Source organism: Manis pentadactyla, chromosome 9, assembly GCF_030020395.1.
Source record: "Manis pentadactyla isolate mManPen7 chromosome 9, mManPen7.hap1, whole genome shotgun sequence".
Classification (NCBI taxonomy): domain Eukaryota; kingdom Metazoa; phylum Chordata; class Mammalia; order Pholidota; family Manidae; genus Manis; species Manis pentadactyla.
In genome coordinates, this window is record NC_080027.1 from 75,340,664 (window position 1) to 75,362,944 (window position 22,281).

At 46.6% G+C, this 22,281-nt stretch overlaps 1 protein-coding gene across 16 annotated transcripts in view; it reads left to right on the forward strand.

The window, feature by feature from the left end:
- Positions 1–530: 530 nt before the first annotated feature.
- The window catches only part of CD44 (CD44 molecule (Indian blood group)), an 81,152-nt gene continuing 59,401 nt past the window's right edge, over positions 531–22,281 (forward strand). For 2 of the 16 annotated variants that reach the window (XM_057507547.1, XM_057507549.1), the window contains exon 1: positions 559–913. In XM_057507547.1, coding sequence (XP_057363530.1) covers positions 847–913 — 67 coding nt within the window. In that variant the 5' untranslated portion in view covers positions 559–846. Of the gene's footprint in view, positions 914–22,281 lie in introns of all 16 variants that reach the window. The other 14 variants (XM_057507545.1, XM_036891900.2, XM_036891898.2 and 11 more) reach the window with 11 other exon arrangements.

The window sequence follows — 22,281 nt, forward strand, 5'->3', positions numbered from 1 at the left end:
GTGTGTTGATGGATGAATGGGTGGATGGATCCAGGTGCCAGGCTGGGACAGGAGGATGACACACCTGGTTAGTGGAACCAAATACCAGCCTCATAACTGGCCATCCTAAGCTTTCTCTGAGCAGTCCTGGGGAGTGAAACGCCACCTGAGCATGTGGATTTCGCTTCTAGTTCAAGGGAAGAACAGTGAGTGCTTCCTCTTTTTGCGGGGGAGAATCAGAAGCTCCTCCGCCCCCGCCCGCCCCCACCACTTCCCAGGGCAAGACCTCCCAGTATTCTAGCTCCTCTCCCGGAATATCCAGCTGCCTGTGAGTCCGGAATCATTCCCCAGACAGATTCAAAGAGAAACAGCAGAGAAGAGAGGCCAGAGGCTGAACCCAGTGGGGCAAGGAATCAGGACTGCCATCTCCCTTCCGCCCTTAGCCGCTCTCCGGGCCGGCGGGATGAGGGGCCGGAGAAGAGAGCCGGCGGGTTCCGGGGCGCACTGGCGGCCCACTGCTCTGCCTACGCCCGCGCAGGTGGCCAGGAGTTGCCATCTGGATAAAGAGCGCGGCGGGGGTGGAAGGGCCGGCACAAAGGCGGGCTGGTATGTCTTTAAACCTCTGCCGGCGGCTTAGTCACAGCCCCCTCGCTTGGGTGTGTCTTTGCTCGCTCCCTCCCTCCCTCTTAGGTCACTCTTTCAGCCCTCGAATAAAAACTGCACCCAACTTCCGAGGCGCCCTCATTGCCCAGCCGGACCCCAGCCTCTGGCAGGTTCGGGCCACCCTCCTTGCCCCGTCCTCCGCCGGCCCCCAGCGCCGGGACCCTCCAGCTCCACTCGCTTGTTCTCTCGGTTCGCTCCGACACCATGGACAAGTCTTGGTGGCGCGCAGCCTGGGGACTCTGCCTCGTGCAGCTGAGCCTGGCGCAGATCGGTGAGTGCCGCGGGAGGGAGTGGCAGGAGTACCCAGGGGAGACCCAGCAGCCGCTCAGGCTGAGTTGGCCCTGGGCACCGGAGTCAAGTGGGCAGCCAGCGGCTGGGAGTTGGTTAGGGAGAGCAGGGCTAGGATTTGCGCTAAGCTGTTGGGAGAGGGTGCTGGTGGGAAACACCGTTTTGTTGAAAGGAAAAGAGAAGAAAGTTTGCTGGGCTGGCTGCCGACGCGCAGTTTTGGGTGAGGTCGCTAGAGCCAGGGAGCACTAGGCAGAAAGGTATGGTACTCCTGGATGCGCGCAGCCAGTGTCTGGCCGAACAGGCTCCTGTGCCCAAGGCTGCTGGAAGCACCGCTGGGCTGTGGCTGGGAAGGGGAGGGCAGAGCTAAGCAGGGCAGGAGCAGGGGCAGGGCCGTTCGGGAGGTGGCCAGAGAGGTGGGCACGGTTCCGTGTGTGAGGGTGTGGTGACAAAGAGCTTTCCAAAGGGACCCTGGGTTTCCGTGGCTCCCCACGGCGCCTGGGTTCCAAAGCTCTTAGAGTTGGCTCCAGTCACTGTCTATGTCAGCACTTGTAGGAACTTGAACCGGCTCGGTGGTGAGGCTGTGGGTCTCCTGGAGGCACCAGCCTAGGGCAGGGAGTGTGAGTAGGAGAGGCAATGACTGGGCCAGCTGCTCAATCCTTGCAACCTCCTGTTTCTGCCAATCAGTTAGGGGAAATCCAGACAGTAATGTGGCTCGTATTCCCTGCCTGGCGACCTCAGAGCAGGGAGGGGAGTCTGGGCACCTCGGTCACATTAGGGACCTTGGAAGCTGGGGCTGCCAACATCCCACCCAAACAGGGTCTGTGCTTCTTGGTGGCTGTGGAGCAGGTGGCTCCCCGTGAGGTATTCTGGTGAGAAAGTAAAAGACACTGTCCCACCAGGGTGCTTTTGACTGAGGATAAATGAGGATCTAGGATTTAGATTCCTGAAATGGAAATAATGATAATAGTAGGAATGATAGTACTAGTCACCATTTTGTGCACATTTTGGCTGTGCCAGGCACTGTGCTTAATTCTTTCATGTGTTATTCCATTTTACCTTCTTGATTGACCAGTGAGAAGTATCCTGTTACTAGCCCTGCTTTACAGGAGAAACAAACTACAGCTCAGAGAGGTTAAGTGACTTGCCAGTATTCACACAGCCAGAAAGATTAGGGCTCATGTGAAACCAGGCCCATTAGCCTGTGTTTATGCTAGGCTATATATAAAGCATGGACAAACTTGGAAAGGATTTCAGGGAAGGAGGGCTGTGGTGGAGCAGAAGACTTAGAGGAGGCTTCCAGAGGGAACCAGAGCCCCAGCGAGCCCTTGAAAGGCAGAAATACTTGGGATGGGAGAGATGCGGGAAGCTTGAGTGCAGGGAGAGCCCTGGGCCTGCCTGGGAGAAGAGGGGCTGTGCCAGCTTCTCTGTTTATTTGTATTGTTACCTTCCTTCTGGAGATATCTTCTGCTCTTTTTCTGAGGATTCTGACTCCTGACTCCTTTCAGCCTGCCTGCCCGATTCTTCTAAAGGGCCCCATTCCCAAACATTTATCACTGTCTAGACCCTTGAGGTTCTCCCGGGACCAGCAGGCTCAGCCTGCTTTGCATTTCCGTGGTCCCTTTGAGTAGCGTCATTTGGAGGAAACACAAAAAGTGCCAGTAGCAATGACTGCTGGGCCCTGGCTTTCCTGTGCTTGTAAAGTTGTTTGGAAGGAACTGAGACTTGGAAAAGAGATAGGACTTAACCATAGGCTTGGGCTGGGCAGGCAGAGTAGGGAAGATGAGAGAATATGGGGGAAGAAAGCTGCTGTTGTTCCTTCAGCCTGTGCTCAGGAAGACAGTGAGGAAGCTTTGGAAAGGGGCAAGGGTTTAGGGAGCAAGAAAGGGCCCAGTTTTCATATGGGAGAGCAAAAAAGTAGAGAAATAGCTAAATGTAGTTAAGCAACATTGGCCCCCGAAACTCTAAATTGGAGAACAGACACCTTGAACTAGATGTCATGTATGGAAGAAGGCGGCCCTGGTAAGGGGGTGGGTGGGATGGGTCCCCCTGTGCACCCATCTCCTCCTCCTTTCCTCTGTGGGAGAGAGGACATTGCTAGGGCATTGTGCCCCAACTGTTGAGCAAGAGGGGTGTGTCTTAGAGCTCTGGGGCTTGGAGGTGACATGCACCATTCTGCTCCCTCTGAGCATTAGAGACCCCTCTTGCTGGGAGTTAGAGCTTTGGCTGTGTTTTTCTGGCTGAAAAACAAGGAAGCAAAACTCCATCACTGCTGAGGTTAGTATCAATTAATTCAGTTATTTCCCAGATACCCATTGGACATCTTACTTCCTACAGACATGGTGCAAGGAGGTGTGTTTGAGGCTGACGGCCAGAAAGGAAGGGGTCCACTTTCTTCCAAATTACCCCCACGCAGGAGGGGATGCTGGGCAGCATGAAATTCTTAGTTCATGACAGATCCCCTTCCATTCATTCAAGAAATATTTCTTGACTCACCGTTATAGACTCAGACATGGGGAATCCACGGATCACTTAGAAAAAGCCCTTCATTTTCCCAAGGAGGAAAGACCTGCAAAAGAGGGAGAAATAACTTTCCTTCTCTTGGACAGTGTGTTCAGCTGGACACTTTCCATACACTGGGTCTCAGGGACTGTAACAAGCCCCTCCTCTACCCCTGCAGTGGGTGGGGAGGGTGTGCCCACTGGTGAAAGGACAGTTGTCTCACTGCTTAAACACTATCTTTAACTCATCAGAATTTGTCTTTTTTATTCTGCAATACACCCAGTTTGAGTTTAATATAAGAATGATGACATATATTTCTTGCCACAAAGCAAAGTTCCTGCTTAAGGATGAGTTTCTGTTCTGGGTGGGCCTTCCAGGGCCTGGAGTGTTGCTGGATCCCTCAGTCGGGAGCGTCCAGGTTGTAGAAGCCTGATACTCTGCTACTGCACCGTGTGCTCCTGTGCAAAGTGGAGTTCCAGCTCCCCAGGAAATACCATTTACTGAGCACCAACTCCATGCTAGACATTCAGCCAGGGGGTTAGGATAGGCTGTTACATGAGCTTCACAGTAGCCTGGTATGTTTAGCATTCTCTTAACTCCATTTTCTAGACAAAGAAATGGAGACTCAGGGAGATGGCCTGACTTGCCCAAGAACACAGAGCTAGTAAGTGGTGGAGTTAGAGCCCCCATTTGCCCAACACCTGCCCCTCAACCCAACACCCAAGGTTAGACTTCAGTGCCTATGCTCTTTTGATTCATTACTTTGCTTCTGGAGGAACTTGGAGATTGTGTGTGGTTCTCCTGCCCTCCTGCCCTCCTGCCCTCCTGCCCTCTTGTCCCATCTGGCCAGCTAATGTAAAGCCTGGTATAATGGCTCTCTCTCTCCCTCTGGCAGGCTGTGGGCTCTTGGCTGCCCTTCTTTGCCCTAACCCGGCCTGACTCTCCCCAGGCTTGGTCACAGCTGTCAAGAGATGCCAAACTAGTTGTTACTAAAATAAGTCATTCCCTTATCAGAGTCCAGCCGCCCTTCTAGACATACTTCCATTTGCAGATTTGGAAAAAAGGGAGAGGCTGTTCCTTGTCTGAGACAAGTTAGGGCAATGTCCTCTGCCTGAAAGTTAAGAAAGAGACCCTCTCACGCTGACCCTGCAAGCATTTGAGATGCACTGGCCCAGAGAGCCCCCTTGTCCCACACTCATCAGAAAGCTTCAGCCTTTAGCAGGTTGTGTGTGCCACACTGAGGGGAAGTCCTGAGAACTGGGGCAGTGGGCTGACGTGGTGCCCTACACAAGCCAAGGATCTTGAACTGAAAGCTAATGTGGAGCTCCTGGTGACATGTGGCCACTCGAGTGAGATTTCAGATCAGCCTGCGATGTCACATGGTTCTGGACTGAGGTCCGCTGGCAGAAAGTGGAGGTGGTGAGAGGTAGGCTGGGCCTCCGGCGGTCTGTGCTGACTGGGGCTGGAGCTGGGCATGAGATACGGGCAGTTATGTCTCCCCAGTACCTCCATTTCAGCCAACTCCACCCAGAGCCTGAAAGGGAAGTGGCTCTTGTGAAAGAATGAGCTGAAGCAGGTGGCTCACACTACCACGCAAGCACAGTTCTCAAAGGGGATCTTTTCTGCCTCAGAGAGAAATTCTGGGGGTTTGCACAGTGAGAAGCTGGTGACTCAATTTCCTTTGTGTCTTTTGTGTGCTTGAATGGGAAGCACACAAGTGTCCTTTAGAATTATCAGGGTAAGCTGTGCCTCTTACCTTAAATTTAAATGCTGCTTTTCACTCACTTAGCAAGTTGAAATTTTTCCTAAAGAGTGTACTCCTCCAAACTGTCTAATGAGGGTGTGGGAAGCCAGCCTCAATTGCCAGTGTCAGGAAGGAGTGTTTTCTAAAGTTTGTGGTTGTGGGGTTTGGCTTGGCAGGAAGACAGTGATGAGCATTCCAGATTTTCCAGAAGAGTCAGGATTTCAAATATGCAAATATTCTACCAGTTGACATGTACTATATATTTTGACTAAATATTTATATATTTTTCTACAAATAAGTGGATGGCTTTGTGTGATTAGAAGTCCAAAACTTTCCGAGGCTTTTTGCATAAATGAATTCACATCTTTACAACCAACTCCTAGATCAGAAGAGAATCTGATCAACTTGAAGCTTGGTTCAGAAAATGTATGCTTTGGGGACAAATATTTAATATGCCTTTGCTCTCCATTTCTTGGGCGCCCCAGTATATGAAGTACCAAGGAAAGCTCCAGCTGTATATTTTATTTTTGCTTGCTAAATGTGGACATATACACATTGCAGATGAGCTTGTAAGCATATTATATGCATCTGAACACATGTATCTACACATAATGTGGGTATTGCTGGTTGGTCATCTTCTGTGGCCCACACATGCAGTGCTGGGTACTACAGGGAAATTTAAAGTGTAGATTTAGGACTTACATCGAAGAATCTCCTGGTTCTACATGCGTAATACAATGCAACTGATGGACAGCCTGACCATTTTAAACTATGAGGCTAACAGCATTGCCAAGCTTAGGCACAACAAGGAGAGCTGGAGGAATCAGTGAGGCATAGCAGGTGGTAATGTGGACAAGATAGAATTTGAATATATGAAGAAGAATGAATGAGTAAGGGTTGTGCCTATTTCTGTTACTCTGCTATGAATTTACCCACTTTGGGATAAGTTAATTAACTAGGCAATATATTTAACAAACACTTAAGCACTATCTACTCAGTGCCCCAGGTAGTTAGGTACTGAAGAGCTCATTGTCAGAAGACACAGTCCTTGCCCCTGTGTGGCTCACAGTATATATAGCACAGGGTTTCCTAGATAATGGCTGACTGTGCATCTCCGGCTTCCACATACTAGATTGTGGTAGTGCACTCCCCCTCCCAGTTCTGACAACCCAAAATGCCTCCAGACATTGCCGAATTGGTAGTGCAGGTGGGGGTCACATCACCACCAGTTGAGAATCTCCGGAATAATAGGATGGTTGTCATTCCAGGGACCTTCATCTCTGACAGTGTGGTATGTGGTCCCCATAATCCCCAATTAGCCTAAAAGCTGCGCAGTAAAATCATGCACGGGGGCCTTTTTATCTTTTGAGGCCAAGTGGTGCTAATGACTCTCACACTCCTCAAAGGGGGAAAACCCCAAACCTGACATATCTTCTCTTATCTGTTTTCTGCAATGCTGTGGCAGTCCTCGGACATCAGATCATACTGCATTCATTTTTGTGTTCCCATATCCCAGTCCTAGCCCATAGTTGTTACCAGTAACTGCAAACTGAAATGAATGTCTAGAATATAGAAATGGCTAGTCCATATATATGGAAGCATGCTGGACAATGTGCCTAAGGGGCCAATACATTTATGTGTATGTGATAACAGTGGTGATGGCTGTCTTGATCAGTATGGGGCTGAGAGGGACCCTTGGCTGGCCAGCTGCCCACCACAGGGCTCATATTTGGTCTTCCCTAGCAGCAAGGCCACTCTTCTGTTGTGGTTTTGGTGGCTGCTTGCTGTGGCTGGGGACGTCTGCTTAAGGACAGGCTTACTGCATTCTTGGGCCGAGAAGGGAGTGAGACCTAGGTAGGATGAGGACACCAGCCTCCATATTTAAGCCTCAAAATAAAATACCCGCAGCACAGCCTGCTGGAGGTCTGGTTGTTTTGGGAGATGCTGATCCAAGGCTGGACTCTGGGACACCTGTGAACGCCCTCATGCCTGCTTCCGGAAGGTGGTGGTGGCTGGGAGAGAAGCAGAAATGCTCTGTAGAAGATTCTTGCCTTCCCCATGGGTCTCCTGCAGCTACTTCAGGGGCAAGTCTCCAGGAAGCCTGACATCTGACAGGAAGCCACACTGGCCACAGCAAACTGTGCCTCCTCTCCAAAGAGCTTGCCAAGTTTAAAGTTGCCCACAACTGGTGCAGGTCCTGCCTACCCATGGGTCATCTGCTCAGTGAGACTTGGAGACAGGGCATCAAACACAGAATGAGGGGACAGGTGTTGTGGGGAATAACCTCATGAAGCCAGATGTTTCCGAGTTTGGGGTCCACTGCCTACCTGGGTGTGACCTCCTGAGGGAAATGTCCTCCCAAGTGCAAGTGTGAGCAGACAGATCCAGGAGGGTGGGAGGGGCTGAGTCACTAAGGAGGTGATTTGCAAATCTCAGCCCCCAAAATCTTGTCCTTGTCCTGAAGTTTTACGTGCCAGCCAACCCAGGGAAAGATTAGAGCTCATCAGGTTTTGTCCAGTAGAAAAAGAATCTTGGTTTCTTACACGTCTGTGTGCCTCTATGCCTCAGACATTTCCTTCCAAATCCAATTCATGTATAAACCCCCCCAAACCCTAGGTCTCACTCCCTTCTCAGCCCAAGAATACAGTAAAGGTTAATTGCAAAATTCCTAGGAGTGGGGAGAGGGATCATCCCCACAGACCAGTAACTGAGCATTTGCTATGGTGTTGCAAGTCTCCTTTGGTAGTGCCTAAAAATACATCTCTCTTTCCCACCACCTTTCTTGAAAGTTAGAGCCCTCATACCTTCTGCCCTTGTTTCTTTGTAGCTAGCTGTAGTGTTCGAGATACCATCACCACTGTTAGAATAGCTGACCTATTTATAAAGGGCCAACCACCTGCCAGCACCATTCTAATTGTTTCATAGACACTAACTTTTTAATCCATATACCAACCATATGAAGAAGTGCTATTCTTAGCCCTCTTTAACACATGAGAAAATTGAGGCATAGAGAATTTAAGTAGCTTGCCTGAGGCCACAGACCTGTTAAATGATGGAGCTGGGTTTCAAACCCAAGTGGTCTGGCTGCTAGGTTCCTGCTCTCAGTCACCGAATTACTGTTCTTCTCTTAGATATCAAGATGTCAGGGTACCCCAGAAATTTGAATGAAGGTACCTGGTAGTACTCTGATGTTTCCATAAACTCCCTTTGGGAATCAGGTTTGGGTAGGATCAGAACATCAACAGGACTAGTTTGCCTTCCCTTTTTATAATGATGCCAGTGAAGGGCCTGGAATCACAAATAAAAAGGAGAAAGAAGTTAAAACAGAAACTTCTCCCCCTTCATATTTGAAGTGGTTCATTTACTGCAATTCCTTGATAGAAGTTCTGTTTTCTTCTATCTGGGGGGAAGTTGGAGAAGGGGTAGGATTGAAAGGGATGGTGAATTGAGATGTTTGTTCATTATCTCTTCGTTAATTGTCATCTGTTGAAAGATGGAGCTTGCTGATTGGTATTTCTCGGCCATCTAGGACTTTGGCTCATGATTGGACAATGCTGGAGAAGGAGCCAATCACACAGCAGCAGAATGTTTGCCCTAGGCTTAACGGTGCTTGGTACCTGGGCCTTCTCTCTACTAGTTAGAACTGGTGAGGGAAGGAGGGAAACTCTGGGAACTGTCAGGAATCACCCTGGGAGTAAGAAATTGAGCAATGGGCCAGAAGTGGGTTGCAGCCCTTCTTCCCAGCTCTGGTGCAAACCAGATGGCCCAGTTTCTGTTTGGCTCAGCAGGTGACCTTTGCATGGGGAGATGGGGGAGGTGGGAGCATTTCCTCTGGGTGCCCTGACTGAGGAACAAGCCACCCAGGAAGGGAGGAGGCAAAGCCCCTTGGGGACATCTGACTCAGTCTGTAGGAAGGGACCTAGGTCTTTGGTCTGGGGCAGAGATTCATCACAGAATCTGCATCTATTTCAATTTCAGTGCATGTCTCTGCACTTGAGCTGATCTGCAGGACCTTCTGGAAGAACTCATATATCAGCCATGGGTCCGGGCAGCAACCTTTTGTACTTTCTTGCCCAAGGAGAAAAGCTCATGCTCTATGTACTCTTAAATACATTATATACAATATGTGTATTTTTGTATCTCTATAGCTCCCCGCTGTCAGTCACCACTATAGTAGATGCTCAATAAATAGTGGATGGTTGACTGAATGAATGAAATTTCTAGATTTAGCTAGCAAAGCCATCTTTATGATTTACCTTTGGTGATTTTTATAGGTTCTGGCTAATTCTTCTTCATCTTTTTTTTCCTTTCTGGTCAATAGAAACCTTTAAATTGCTTTTCTCTGCATTCTCTCTAATTGAAGTGCCTTTTTCCTGAAGTTTTACATGCCAGCCAACCCAGGGAAAGATTAGAGCTCATCAGGTTTTGTCCAGTAGAAAAAGAATCTTGATTTCTTATAGGTCCGTGTGCCTCTATGCCTCAGACATTTCCTTCCAAATCCGATTCATATATAAAACCCCCCAAACCCTAAGTCTCAAAACCATGCTCTCATGACATCCAGAGAAAAGGTGTTGGCTTCCGGTCACTATGTAAAAAGTAAAAAAGGGGGAGTTGTTTCTTTTAGTGGTTTAAAACCTTCTATACCAAAGGCCACCTGTGCCAAACCATGTGTTTAATGTGGTGTAATGGGAATGAGGAGGTTTGGCTTTGGAGAAGGGCTGTGTAGAAGGAGTAAGGGCTGTGAAACAAGACAGACCTCAGTTGATTCTCCTCTCTGCCACTAAAGGCAGTGTGAGCTTGGGCCCTTGCACATGGCAAGTGTCTAGAACAATGTTTAGCACATGGTGTCTAGAGCTGAGTGTCTAGCACATAGAAGGTGCCTCAAGAATAGACATGACTATTATATTTTAGTTCCCCTTTATTATTGATTCACTTCATGATGCTGAACAAAACATTTCACCAGTTTTCCATGTCTAAAATAAGAGGGTTGGATTCTATTTGGTCTGTAGAACCTTTCCAGATCTCAAGTTCCAGGCCCACACATCCAACATTCTGTGGGCCCACAAACACCAAAGCCTCATGAAACTTAATGGAAAGAATAATACAACAATAATCTAGTGCCAAAAGAAAAAAAAAAGAAAGACCAAGGGATGCCTGGTTTGTATTAAATGTCAGAAGTTAATTATTAATCCACACCCACAACAAACATATGGATTCAGTTACACTGTAAACTCTGATGGGCAAAAATGACGCCTAGGGACAAGGTGATTTGCTCAGAGGACTCCTCTTGATATTCTCAACCACTTGGGTGTGGGCAGATAAAGAAGCTTGGGCCAGAGAAGTTAGCAACATGTCTCAGCCACACAATTAAAACTACAGGAAGCTGGTCCTGGAATTACCTGCAGGATCTGAATGCAGTGCCCTCTACTGTGAACTGTACTTTAGGAAACATCGCTTCAAATAGCCAGAAAAGCCAGCCACTGAAGACAAAAGAGTGTGTCCTTTGCTCCCAAAGCTCTGTTGGGCATCTTGGAATTCTCAGCTTTCCTCAGGATACACTGCAACATGTTGGTACAAAATGGACCAAAATATTCAGTCTAAGCAGTGCTTAGAGGGTGAGGTCTAGTACCCTGTGGAAAGCAACTAGGCTGTCCCTGGGAATCTAAAGAAAATAATGCAAAATAAATGAATATATATAATACACACATATATGTATATGTATCTGTATTTATTTATTTACCAAGGCACTGGGCAAGGCAGAGCTTTGAGATGTTGAGTTGCTGCTTCCACTAAGAACCTTCAAGACTCTCCTAAGATATTTCCCTCTTTTTCATGAAACCAGAGAAGGTCTTCTTTCTCAAAAAAAAAGGAAGTCATAAAGATTGCACTACTTAGGAGTTTGCCCAAGTGAGTCAGGGAGCAAATGCCCTGTCAGAGTTCTGACCTTCTATCAGGCACCAAAAGCCCTTACTCAGATCACAGCCCATCCTGGGTATGCCCATTTCATATCCTTTGGGAATATGCCAACCAGAAGTTGATATAAAATACCAGATGGCAGTTCTGTCATATGCAATGCCCTCGATTTTTACTGAATATAGTCTGTCAACTGTATCTCCAACCAGTCCTATAGATAGAGCATCCTAGAAGTGGAAACCACATGCAGCCAGCGGAGGTTTAACATTTCTCTTCCTCCATCACAGGATGACTGTGGGCAAGATTCTTTTTTTTACTGGTTGCCCCTGTTGCACCAGGTGTAAAATGGTGATAAACTCACCAGTTCAATTCACTAAAAAGTATTGTGTGGTTACCACTGTGGAAAGAAGCAAGGGAAGTAGAAAATCTAGTTTCTGTTCTCAGAAAGCTTGCAGTTTGGTGGGAGAAAAGTTAAACAGGTGAAAGAATTACCCAAGATTATACATCATCAGGTGCCAGAAGACTGGGAAAAGCATATATCTCCAGGAGTGGCAGTTGTGTAAAAAAAACCAGGAAGGCTTCACGGAAGGAGTAGAATTTGAGTATGATATGAGTGTGGGGAATAAGATGGAAAAAGAGAGGAAAGAAGAGAGCAACCCACAGAATTGTAAAGCTTGAGTTGAAAACTTCAAGTGGAGGAAATAAGTATGGCTTGATTGGGGTCAGGAGAGGGCTCAGGCTCCCTGAATAAGAGAGGCTATGCTGATGAATGGTGAGGGATGAGGTTGGACAAATTCCAGGCAATCAAGTAGCAGCACACTGATTACAAGATCCAATTTTTGCCCTAGAGAAGTTCTTATGACACCCTCCTCAGACAGTGCTAGACAGAGTTCAGACACAGGCTAGTTCCAATATAGGTTGAGATAAAATTTTGGCAACTTTACCTGAGTTGGAGAGTGGAATTTAAGAGAATCCCAAACAAGCCCTACAACAACACTAGCAAATAGATCCCAGTCCATGTACCATTTCCCAGTGATTACTGAAGGCTGCCTGGAGGACTGTGCTAAGAAGTCAAACCCTCATTTAGCTAGATCCATTAGTGAGGTGATCCATTAGTGATGTCTGCCACAGCACAGAATGGAGGATTTGATGACAGTGTCTCACCACAATAGAGCAGCTGGCTTTTCAAGTTTGTTTCTGACAGTTGTGTGTAACTCTGGGAGTTTAGCCGCTTGAGTCTAGCCAGTTAACCATACCATAGACTCCACTTCCTTCCAGAACAGTATAAATGTAGTCACTTACCCAGAGGAGTTTATTCTCTTGAGCCGTTTCTTATGATTCATTCATACTCTGTTTTCTCATCACCCCACGTGAAGTTAGATGCTGGGAGCCAGGAATCTCCTCTGTTTTGAACCAGGGCCAGACTTCCTGGCAAAGGGCCCCTTCTCCACATCAGCTTCTCCATCGGCAAACTGAGAAGACAAAAGTGATGCCTCACCCATGGTGGTGATAGGAGGAATAACTAGCTAATGTGAGTAAAGCCTCTGAAGATGAAAGGGTTGTATGCACACGTTAATTACAACTTTTATCAGCCCTGGAGCCTCTGCATTCTCAGCTGCCTTTGGGGGAGTCTTCTGTGCCTCCCAAATGCACGATAGCAGCATTCTATAGTCTGGCCCTGGCTGAGTTCTGCTTGTAGCATCCAAGTCAAGAAGGCTGCATTCTGAACTCAGGTGGCCAGCCCACACTCTGGGACACTCAAGTTTCCCACTACTCATCCCCACCAGGGAAAAAGAAAGCTCACTACCTGGGCAGGTAAGATAAGGTGGAACCAAGGTATAAACAACAGGCTCCATCGAAAGTCTACTAGAAATAGCCCCTGGGTGAGATTAGGACACTCTGCTCTAATTCCCACCAAGTCAAAGCCTAATTGTGTGACCTTGGGCTACTGGCTTTATCTGACTAATGCTTCAATACACTGTGTGAATTACCTGGGGATAGTTATCTCTCTGCCTCTCCTAGACCTCTCCACCTTTGCCTGCTGGTGTGAAAGTATTTTTTGCTGGTAGGAAGAAGCACGTGATGTAGAATTACAAGGTCCTATTATTACCTGAAGTAACTTTCACCTTTATCTCTGTCTCCTGTTGCTGGTTGACACTGATCATTGAAATTTTATTCTTTGGAATGTTCACCCATCTCCTCTGAACTGCCATCCCCTCCTGGGCAGTGCTTATCTAGGAAGACCTGGTATGTGCTCAGACTTCTTGGTTGTGCCATTTCTTGAGGCATACAGATGCAGTCAAGCTGGCAAGGGACTGGAGTGCCCTGCCAAGTTAAGTCAAAATGCCCTTGCTGGGGTAGATCAGTAGAAGTGCTGGAGGCAGGGGTGGGAAGGTTTTCAGATGCTTTGTTAGGACTTAGAAGGTGCCGGCTGAGCTGGGCCCTTACAGAAACACCAAAGTATGGATCCAAAGAGGGAGAAGAGGAGAAAGGGAGAAAGGACCCTAAGTGAGATATTACCATGGGCTGGTGACAAAAATCCAAAGACGATGGCATGTTGGAATGGGAAGGCATGCTAGAAATTAGGTAGCCTACTTGTTTCATTGGAGAGATTAAGAGAAGGACATCTCAAAGATTGCCAAGTGATGTGCCCAAGGCCATGCAACTTGTTAGAGTCAAAACCCTGGTCTTCTGCCTCAGTCCAGTGCCCTTTCCATTTCATCCTTTGAGATGATAGAGGAAAGGGCACTAAACAAGAAGACAGTGGCTAACCAAGGCAAGAAGTCTTAGAGTGACAAAAAGAAGGTAAAAGGGTCCTGGGTCTTTGTGGCACAAAGGCTCCACTGGAGCCTTCACTGTACTTGGACCTGGTTTCCTGTGCAGTACCTTATATATCCATATTTGGTATTCATCTCTTGATACTTTTGACTTAATGAGCATTTGGGAACCAGAAGGCCCAGCACAACCTGGCCTGGCTTTTCCAAGCCTCTCAGAGCAATTCTGTGAGCTGAGTCAACAATCAGTAACTTTCAGATGATTCATTTGTATACTTGGTACATATTCATTGAACACCAATATGTGCCCAGTGCTCTGCCCGCACTAGGGATACAACTTTAAACAAGAGAGGCATAGTTCTACCCTCATGGAACTGATAGTCTATTTAATAAGAGAGAGAGTAAACAAATAATTGTGCCCTTATTGAATTATACTTGTGGTAAGTGTTATAAAGGAGAAGCACTGGATCTTTGAGAACATGTAGCAGGGAGACCTCATCTGATCTAGAGCATCATAGAAGGCCTCTTAAGACCCACAGGATGCATAGCAGTAACTATGCTTGCAGGATGCCCATAGTTCCTTAGAAGCCCTACTTGTTGAATTTCTTGGCTCTCAGGACCAAGGAACAACAGCCTGTGGTGGTGGGGTCAATGCTCCTCATAACAACTCTAGATAAGGCAGCCCCTGTTTTAACCCTTGGGTCATCTGAAGAAGAGAGCAATAAAATAAAGCTCTACTCCTCAAAATTCTTAAAGCATCTGGGCTTATCATGTCTGCCTGTGACAGACAGTGATGGGAAGAGAACCATGGAAACCTCCAAGCTGACTCAGACTTTTATAAGTACATGTTGGGGGAACAAAGAAACCCAAACTCTGGAAAACAAAATGTGTCAGATGAAATAGGAGTTATTTTAAGGCATAGGCAAGAATTCATAGTTTACTTAGAAATTTCGAGCATTAAGCCTTTGTTCTGGATCCAATCACATCCATTTCACTGGAAGTTTCTTGGTCTTGTTTTGAGCACTTTGGTGGCTGGAGCTGGGCCCAGGGTCTGACTGGGGGGTGTGCAGGGGTGTTTTGCAGGATGACTTCCAGTGGTCATGCAGGTGCATGTACTGGGTCCAGGTAGGAGGAACAGGCAGGAATGCTGGGATATTGATGTCTAATCATTTGGCTACAAGGGCCTATCTCTTCTATCTCTCCTTTGTTCCTTGCTCATAGCTGCTTGGAGATAATCAGAGTGAACTCCTATCAGGAGAGTGAGACAGATGTGGCAATAAAAGAAAACGTCACTTTAGAGGCTTTCAGATGAAAGCACAGGTAATAATACTATCTAGCAGTTGGTAGAATATAGGTACCAGCTAATCCAAATAGTCAGTTATAAACAGCTGGGTCTTGTAAACAAGAAGAGATTCAAGGTTTTCCCCCCAGTGAGGATCATATCCTTTTCCTTTTACTCAGGTGTGCTTTCCAGGGTAGAAGAGATAGGGATGGAGTTACAGCTCTCATGACTGAACATAAGTTACAACCGAGCTGTGCATCAAACTGTAACATGTCCCCTGTGTAACTGTTACGCATCCCACATTTCTTGGTATACACATATCAGTGAATGCCTGCTGAGTATCTCTGTAAGTAACAGAACAATCAGCTGTCATAAAATGACAAGAGCTAGGATGATTCTAGGAGCTCAGTGATGTTACCAAAGACCCAGTTTTCCTTTACCTCCCACTCTGCCACTCCCAGCCTCTTCCTACAGTTTAGGCCCTTTCATGCTTTCACGGTCCCAAACTGACTCCCACAGTTCTAGGCAGCCTTTGAAAAAAAAAAAAATGTGTATCGAGAAGCAAAAGAGAGAATGCTTATTCACCAGCATCTCTTCTAAAAAATAGAGGAATGTCTTTTCTAGCAGTTCTTCATTGAATCGCCTCTATTTCTCATTGGAAGAATAGGACCACATCCTGGGGAATGCCCACACCAAATGAGTCACTGGCTAGGAGGAACTCTGACCCTTGTGCTTGACTTGAACAGTCATGACTCACCCACTAGAGCTGCAACCTGGGGTCTCATCTCCCCTGAAGCACAAGTTGGGGATTGTGAATGAATTCAGGGCTCAACCAGAGAACTTTGTTGCATGGGTAACAGTGCCTGTTACAATAAGTAAGGCCTAAAGGGCATCTGCTCTTCTGGTAGAGCAGTGGTTGGCGACTACATATATAGGCTAAAGAAAGAAGGCCAAAGCTAAGTTCTTGTGTTCCTAGGCCTCACCCTCAGCCTTGTCCTGAGAAGACACACTTAATGGATAGAGTTCATGGGAGGGGCACACTACGGTTGGAGGCTTAGATGTTCTGTGCCTTATACTCAATCATAATAGGTATAACTTTATCCTTTTCTCTCCCCAAGAAAAGTATATCAGGAAATGACCTTAAATCTGTTATAATTTATAAGAAATAGTCAATCTTTTCACACTTGAACACTTCATTATTAGAAATTCATTACTGCAACCCATCTCAGCACTGCTGGAGCTGCGTCATGTATGAGGACCACTAATCTGCAGTGATCCATCTAAAAAGAGTTAGTATGACCTTGGATGAGCATCTCATCCTGTAAATTATGAGATGACCCCCCAGAGAGGCAGCTGGCTCCTTTTTCTGTAGCTATACTCCCAATGTATATGTGTGTGAGTTGCTTTTAGCTCCAGTATCTAATCCACCACTCACATTAACTTCATGGTGGGCATTATTATCCTCCTCTATAGGAGAGAAATTTAACGACATTCCCAAGGTCATACAGATGATTAGTGCAGATTCAGGATTTGAACCCTAGTTTTCCACCCCCAAGAGCTGATGTCCATGTCATCACAGTGTTGGTACTATTAGATCTGACTTGTTTTCAAGGATTCTGGAATTGACCATTGAATTTTATATTAATAATTGCTTTTTCATAAGCAGGAAAACTCCTTCCTGCTTTGAGTTTGAGTTGCTTTGAGTCTGATGTTCAAGGGTCCAACAGCTAACATTTTAATAAGCTCAAAGATGAGCAGGAGGGTTTTCTGGGCCAGTCCCCTGCCTCCATGCAGTTGGCTCATGAGTATAACAGCATGGGGGAAATTGTCAGGATTTTTTTGATGTTGTTTATTTGCTTTCCATTCCTTTTTTCACCTAAATATCTTTAAAGGATTTATGATGACTGCATCCAGGGAAAAGAAGCCCAGGGGATAGTTAATGTAGACTCAAGGATACGATGATTTCTTACACAGGGACGGGCTGCTGCTCCTTTTGCTATCAAATGGTAAGCAAGCTAGAGGAAATGGAGTCTATTAAACCAAAATGATTTATGGTTTATTTTGAGGATAAATTTCCTGACCACGAGGCTTGCAACATTAGGCTGGCCTGCTAATTCCCAGTCAGTCCTTCAGTTCTCAGCTGAAATGGTATTTCCTCAGGAAGGCATCCCTGGGGGATAGCAGAGGCCTAGGGGAGGAAGGGCTTCTCTTTAGACTAAGCACTCAGCACCTTGTACTTCTGTTACACCATTTACTGTTCTGTGTTGTTGACTTGTTTAATGTCTGTCTTCTCCCCTGGACCATAACCTCCACTGTTACAGTGACCTTGTTTACATTGTTCAGTGTCCCGGTCCCACTGTCCATCATGGTGCCCAGCACATGGGGGCCACTGAATGAAACCTCACTGAATGAATGAAGTTGGGATTGGGGTCCTCTTTTCTGAAGGCTTGGCTTGTGACTGCTTCAGTGTCAGGATTGTTTGGTGGGATTGTGGTTTATCATAGCAGATTCAGCTTGTGATTTCCAAACTCAATTCTAAAAACGAACTTTTCTAGCTATCTGTCTACATATGGTTGGATGGATATTTGTGTGTATGTATGTATCTATCTGTCATCTATCTGTCATCTTCCTATTGGAATAAGAGACAAGTGTTCAAAAAGCAAAGGACAGTCACCTGCAGGCCACTTCTTCTTTCATTCTTCTTCCTTTTTATGGCTGTGCACCACCCCAATTCCCACCCCCTTCCTTGGCTGGCATCATTTAAGAAATGGTTTCTTTCATGGTTTCCTGCAAGGGCACTGAAGAGAAGCTGCATATGTGCAATGTCTGGCTACTCAGGATGGATGTGAAAGATAAGCAGGAAATATCTTCTGTTTTGGAGAGTAAGCTTTGGATAGTCGGGACTCTTCTTGCTGGGGACAGAGGGAGGGGCTCTGGGCGGCTCCTTTCTGGGACATGTTTGGGGCCGCTCTCCCTCCTTCAAATACGCATCAGCAGCTAATTGCCAGGCTTGCTCAGGGACTGTTTCCCAGGTACAGGGAAGGTACTGTATCATCCATCTGAGCTTCCTGTTCTTTATATTAGTAGGGAAACTAAAGTGAACAGCCATTTTTGAATTCTGCATTTGTTAAAAACTTTGGAAAAAATCATTTGATTTCTTTTCCAAATGAGCTTCCCAGGCCCCCTGGAAGACATTCAGAAAGAGGCCTCATTTCAAATAGGCCAGCAGGGAATTGTCTCTCTCAGAGCCAGGTTTCCTAACTGCTTCTAAAGGCTAGATTTGAGAATGTTTACTCCAGTCCACGTGGTTCAGTCTCTGGGCCAAGCACAGGCTGTAAGGGCTGCACAAAAGGGCTTGAGTCTGGTAGTCTGGCTCTCAGGAAGCAGTGTGGGTCCTAGAGTTAGACCTGGGTTCAAGGCCTACCTCTCATTAGTTATGTGGCTTTATGCAATTTACTAAAACATCTCTGAGCCTCAATTTTCTCATCTTTAAAAAGTAGTAATACCTACTTGCAGGGATGGGTAAGGACTATACCCCTGGTTGGCATTCATCAGGAATCATTGAGAGCACTATGTTTATGAGACCTGGGACCTTCCCCATTCAGCCCTAACTTCACTCCTGCTGTACTTGAGAAATGCTTCCAGCTGCTTTTGAAAGGTTTTCAGTTCATTTCTAGGTAAAACATTAGCCAATGAAATCTCACTTAACTTGGTGAGGAGGGCACACCAGAGGGCTGACACCCACGTGTTGCTTACTGGAACAAGCGTGGCCGAGCCGCTCAAGCAGGATGGGATGTTCTGGGAACCTCGGTACTGCAGCAGCTGCGGACACCGAATGGGGAAGAGCACTCCAGGTCCTGTCATTACTTGCACAATGACAGTCAGTCTCCTAGGCTGCTTGTCTCAGCAGGATCAGCCCCTTCTTGCCCTCTATCCTGGCAGTCATGGTGGGGCTGGAGGAGGACATGGTGTTTTCCTCCTTCTCGGGGAAAAGTGTTTCTTTACTGCGCTGTTCCCTGGCCTCTGAGTAGGCAAGGGCCCTTAGGGGCAGTTTAATGCAGTAGCTTCCTTCTCAGTCTGGAAGTTTGGGAGTTTCCTGGTGCCCACTTGCTCCTCAGAAACCCAAGCTTGGAATTCCCTGCTTGTGGATGGGAGACCAGCTTCTAAGGGCATGAAGTGCCCACCCATCAATGATGGGGGTGTTCGATTCTCTCATCTCCAAAAATACCTTTAATTGCCTTTAACTGCTTAGTTCTGCTCTTCTCTGAAGAAAGGAAGACCTGGCCACTCCCAGCCACACCTCAGGGGTGACTAAGGCTGTTGCACCTTTTAATAAGAGTGTTTACACTTGTGTTGGGTTCTCACTTTGCTTTTAATTTCATGAGAGTGTGTGTGGCTGCAGACTGTTGTTTGAGCTGAAATGGAAGATTAGCAAAGCACAAATGGTTCTTCATGGTGTGAAATGATTGTAAATTAGAGCCCAGGGTTCACATGGCATCAGGGAGAGCTGCAGCCAGGTGTCTAAGGTGTTATTGTCCAGTGGGAAGAGGGAAAAGACTGAGATTTACTAAGCACCTCTTATGACCCAAACTCAGTGTTGCTGCTTGACATATATTTATTATCCAACTCTCATAAATTTCTTTTTGAGGTATGCACACAGCAAACATCCACTGAATAAGTGAATGACTGAATTTCAGCAGAGCCATTGTACAGGCTGAGAAACTGCAGTGAAGTAACTTGCCTAAGATGGCTCAGCTCTTATGCGCTGGAGCTGGAATTCAGTTCAGAGTTCCCTTCTCCCTTTACTAGTGCACCAGGAGCTCCCATTCAGCTTTCTGGGGTTCATCTTGTCCCTCCATCTCCAGAACTGGAGGCCTTGAAAATTCAAGGCATCTTCTTTTCCTAAGAATCTGGATTCTGCTGGCTCCTGGAAAATCAAAGACCTTGAAACAAGTTAGAACTGCTGAGAGTTATCTTCAGGAAAGGAGGTGGGGGGAGCTTCTCTCTTCCCACTCGTCACAGCGGCAGTGGAACCTCCAAGACCACCAAAGATCAGGGAGCCCGCTGGGGGTGAGCCGCCTGATTCACAATTGTGCAAGTGGGGGCTGCTGGGCAGCACCTCGCCTGAAGATTGTCTCACGACTGAAGAATGGTTTGATTTGGCCTGTGATGCCAAAATCCACTGCAGGGAGCACTAGGGCTGTTTGTAATAACTTAGGAGGAGTCTCTCTAAGGAAATCAGTTAATTCTGCCATGTTTCTCTTAATTGAAACCATTCTTTCCCTCCATCTTTGAGGGGGCACTTGCTAGTCTCTGTGTGTTGGAAGGTGCTTATTTGGTGTAATCTGAGCGCAGGATGCTGGTAACACTCTCTTGTTTTGTCTATTGTTCCTTTTTCTGGCCAGTCCCCCCTGCCTGACACATTCATCACACCACTGCAGCTTTGATTCCGGAGTTAGGCACCACAATCCTGCAGGCAAGAGGGAGCCCTTCAGGCTCGTGCAGTGTTTGGAGAGCAAGAGAGAAATGTGAACTTCTGGAGGCAGAGGGTTGGGCTGGCCGGGGACCTAGAGATCATCAAATCCAGCTTCTTTCTGGCGACAAACAAATTGAGGCCTAGGGAGGTAAAGTGACTTCTCCAAGGACTGAGAGCTTCTCAGTAAGAAGTCCATCACTAGACCCCAGGTTGCTCGACTCTTAACCTGAAGTTGCTCCTACTAAACCAAATAAACTTATCTTGGGCACCATACTATATATATCACACACTGGGGGTATAGAGATGAGTTAGGCATGGTCCCAGCAGAACCCACTGTGTATGGACTAGTACCACTCGAGGCAGGCTTCTTCCTAGGATGGGTGTTTTATAGATGGACTCTATCTACCAATCTGTATTTCTATCTGTCTATCTATTTATTTATCTGGATAATTAGGCTTCCAGCTCCTCATTAACTGGAGGTCTTAAGTAGCTGTTACCAAGGACACAGTGACTGGCTGACCAGTTAATCAAGAATTGAGTCAGAGTTAGAGGCACTTTATATTTAAGCTGCCTTAAATACACTTTGGTCTTTGAGATGACTGGTTAATGTTTATTGAATACAAGGCACTTTACTAGGCGTCATGTACTTTGATAAGTGTTTTGGATACATTGCCTCATTTAATCCTTTAAAACACTCCATGAGGCAGGAATCGCCTTGACTTTACTAATGAAGAAACTGAGTCTTCAAGGTTAAGAAAACGTGGCGTGCTTAACATTCCATATGAGTCTGATATGAAAGTCTGTGTGCATGGCCACTGTGCCATCTTACAATACCACAGGATAAATCACACCAGTCACTAGTTACCAGTAACTGTAAAATAAGGGATGCTGAAGATGCCAGGGAGCCAGGAGATTCTTATATGCCTGAAGAGGGCCTGTGAGTGGACATCTCATGGTTGCACCCTGATGGGATCCTCTGTCATACTGCTCAGTTTGCCCCCTTGAAGTTCAGACTAAGACCCAGAAGGGGCAGATGTACCCCGCTTTCACCAACTTGGTACCCAGCTCATGATCCAAATGGAACTCTTATCCCATGAACCAGTTCATTCAGTGGTCATAGCTTTTGCCCTCTGAAAGGAGGCAGGGACCTTGTATGTGTCCCCAGCACCCAGGGGAGATATGTCATATCTTGTGCATAACACTTGTATCTTTTAGAAGGTACTTTGAATAGATACCTTATGCCATGCCCTAGTGGGGCTAATAACAATTTGGGAGACACCTCTATATGGACCTTAGATGGCAAAGATGAATTCCAAATCTGATTGGATCTGTATATGATGGGGAGGGCATTTCCTTTTGCTGGTTATCTGATCTATCAGAAGCCCCATAATAAATATGTGAAATACATCTATAATTTTATAGAAGAGTGAGTGTCAGACCACATAGATAGCCTGACAGAGCAGCCCTCTGTCCTTCTGTATTGCCGAATTCCCTCTTATTTTCTGTGTAGCACTGTCAGTCCTTGAAACTGCTTTATTTATGCTTTAATTATTTACCTATATACTATCTGTCATCCCACACTAGAAGGTAAGCTCTCTGATGGCAGGCACCTTGTACGCCTCCCCAGCACCCAGGGTCATATCTGGTACACAACACTTGTGTC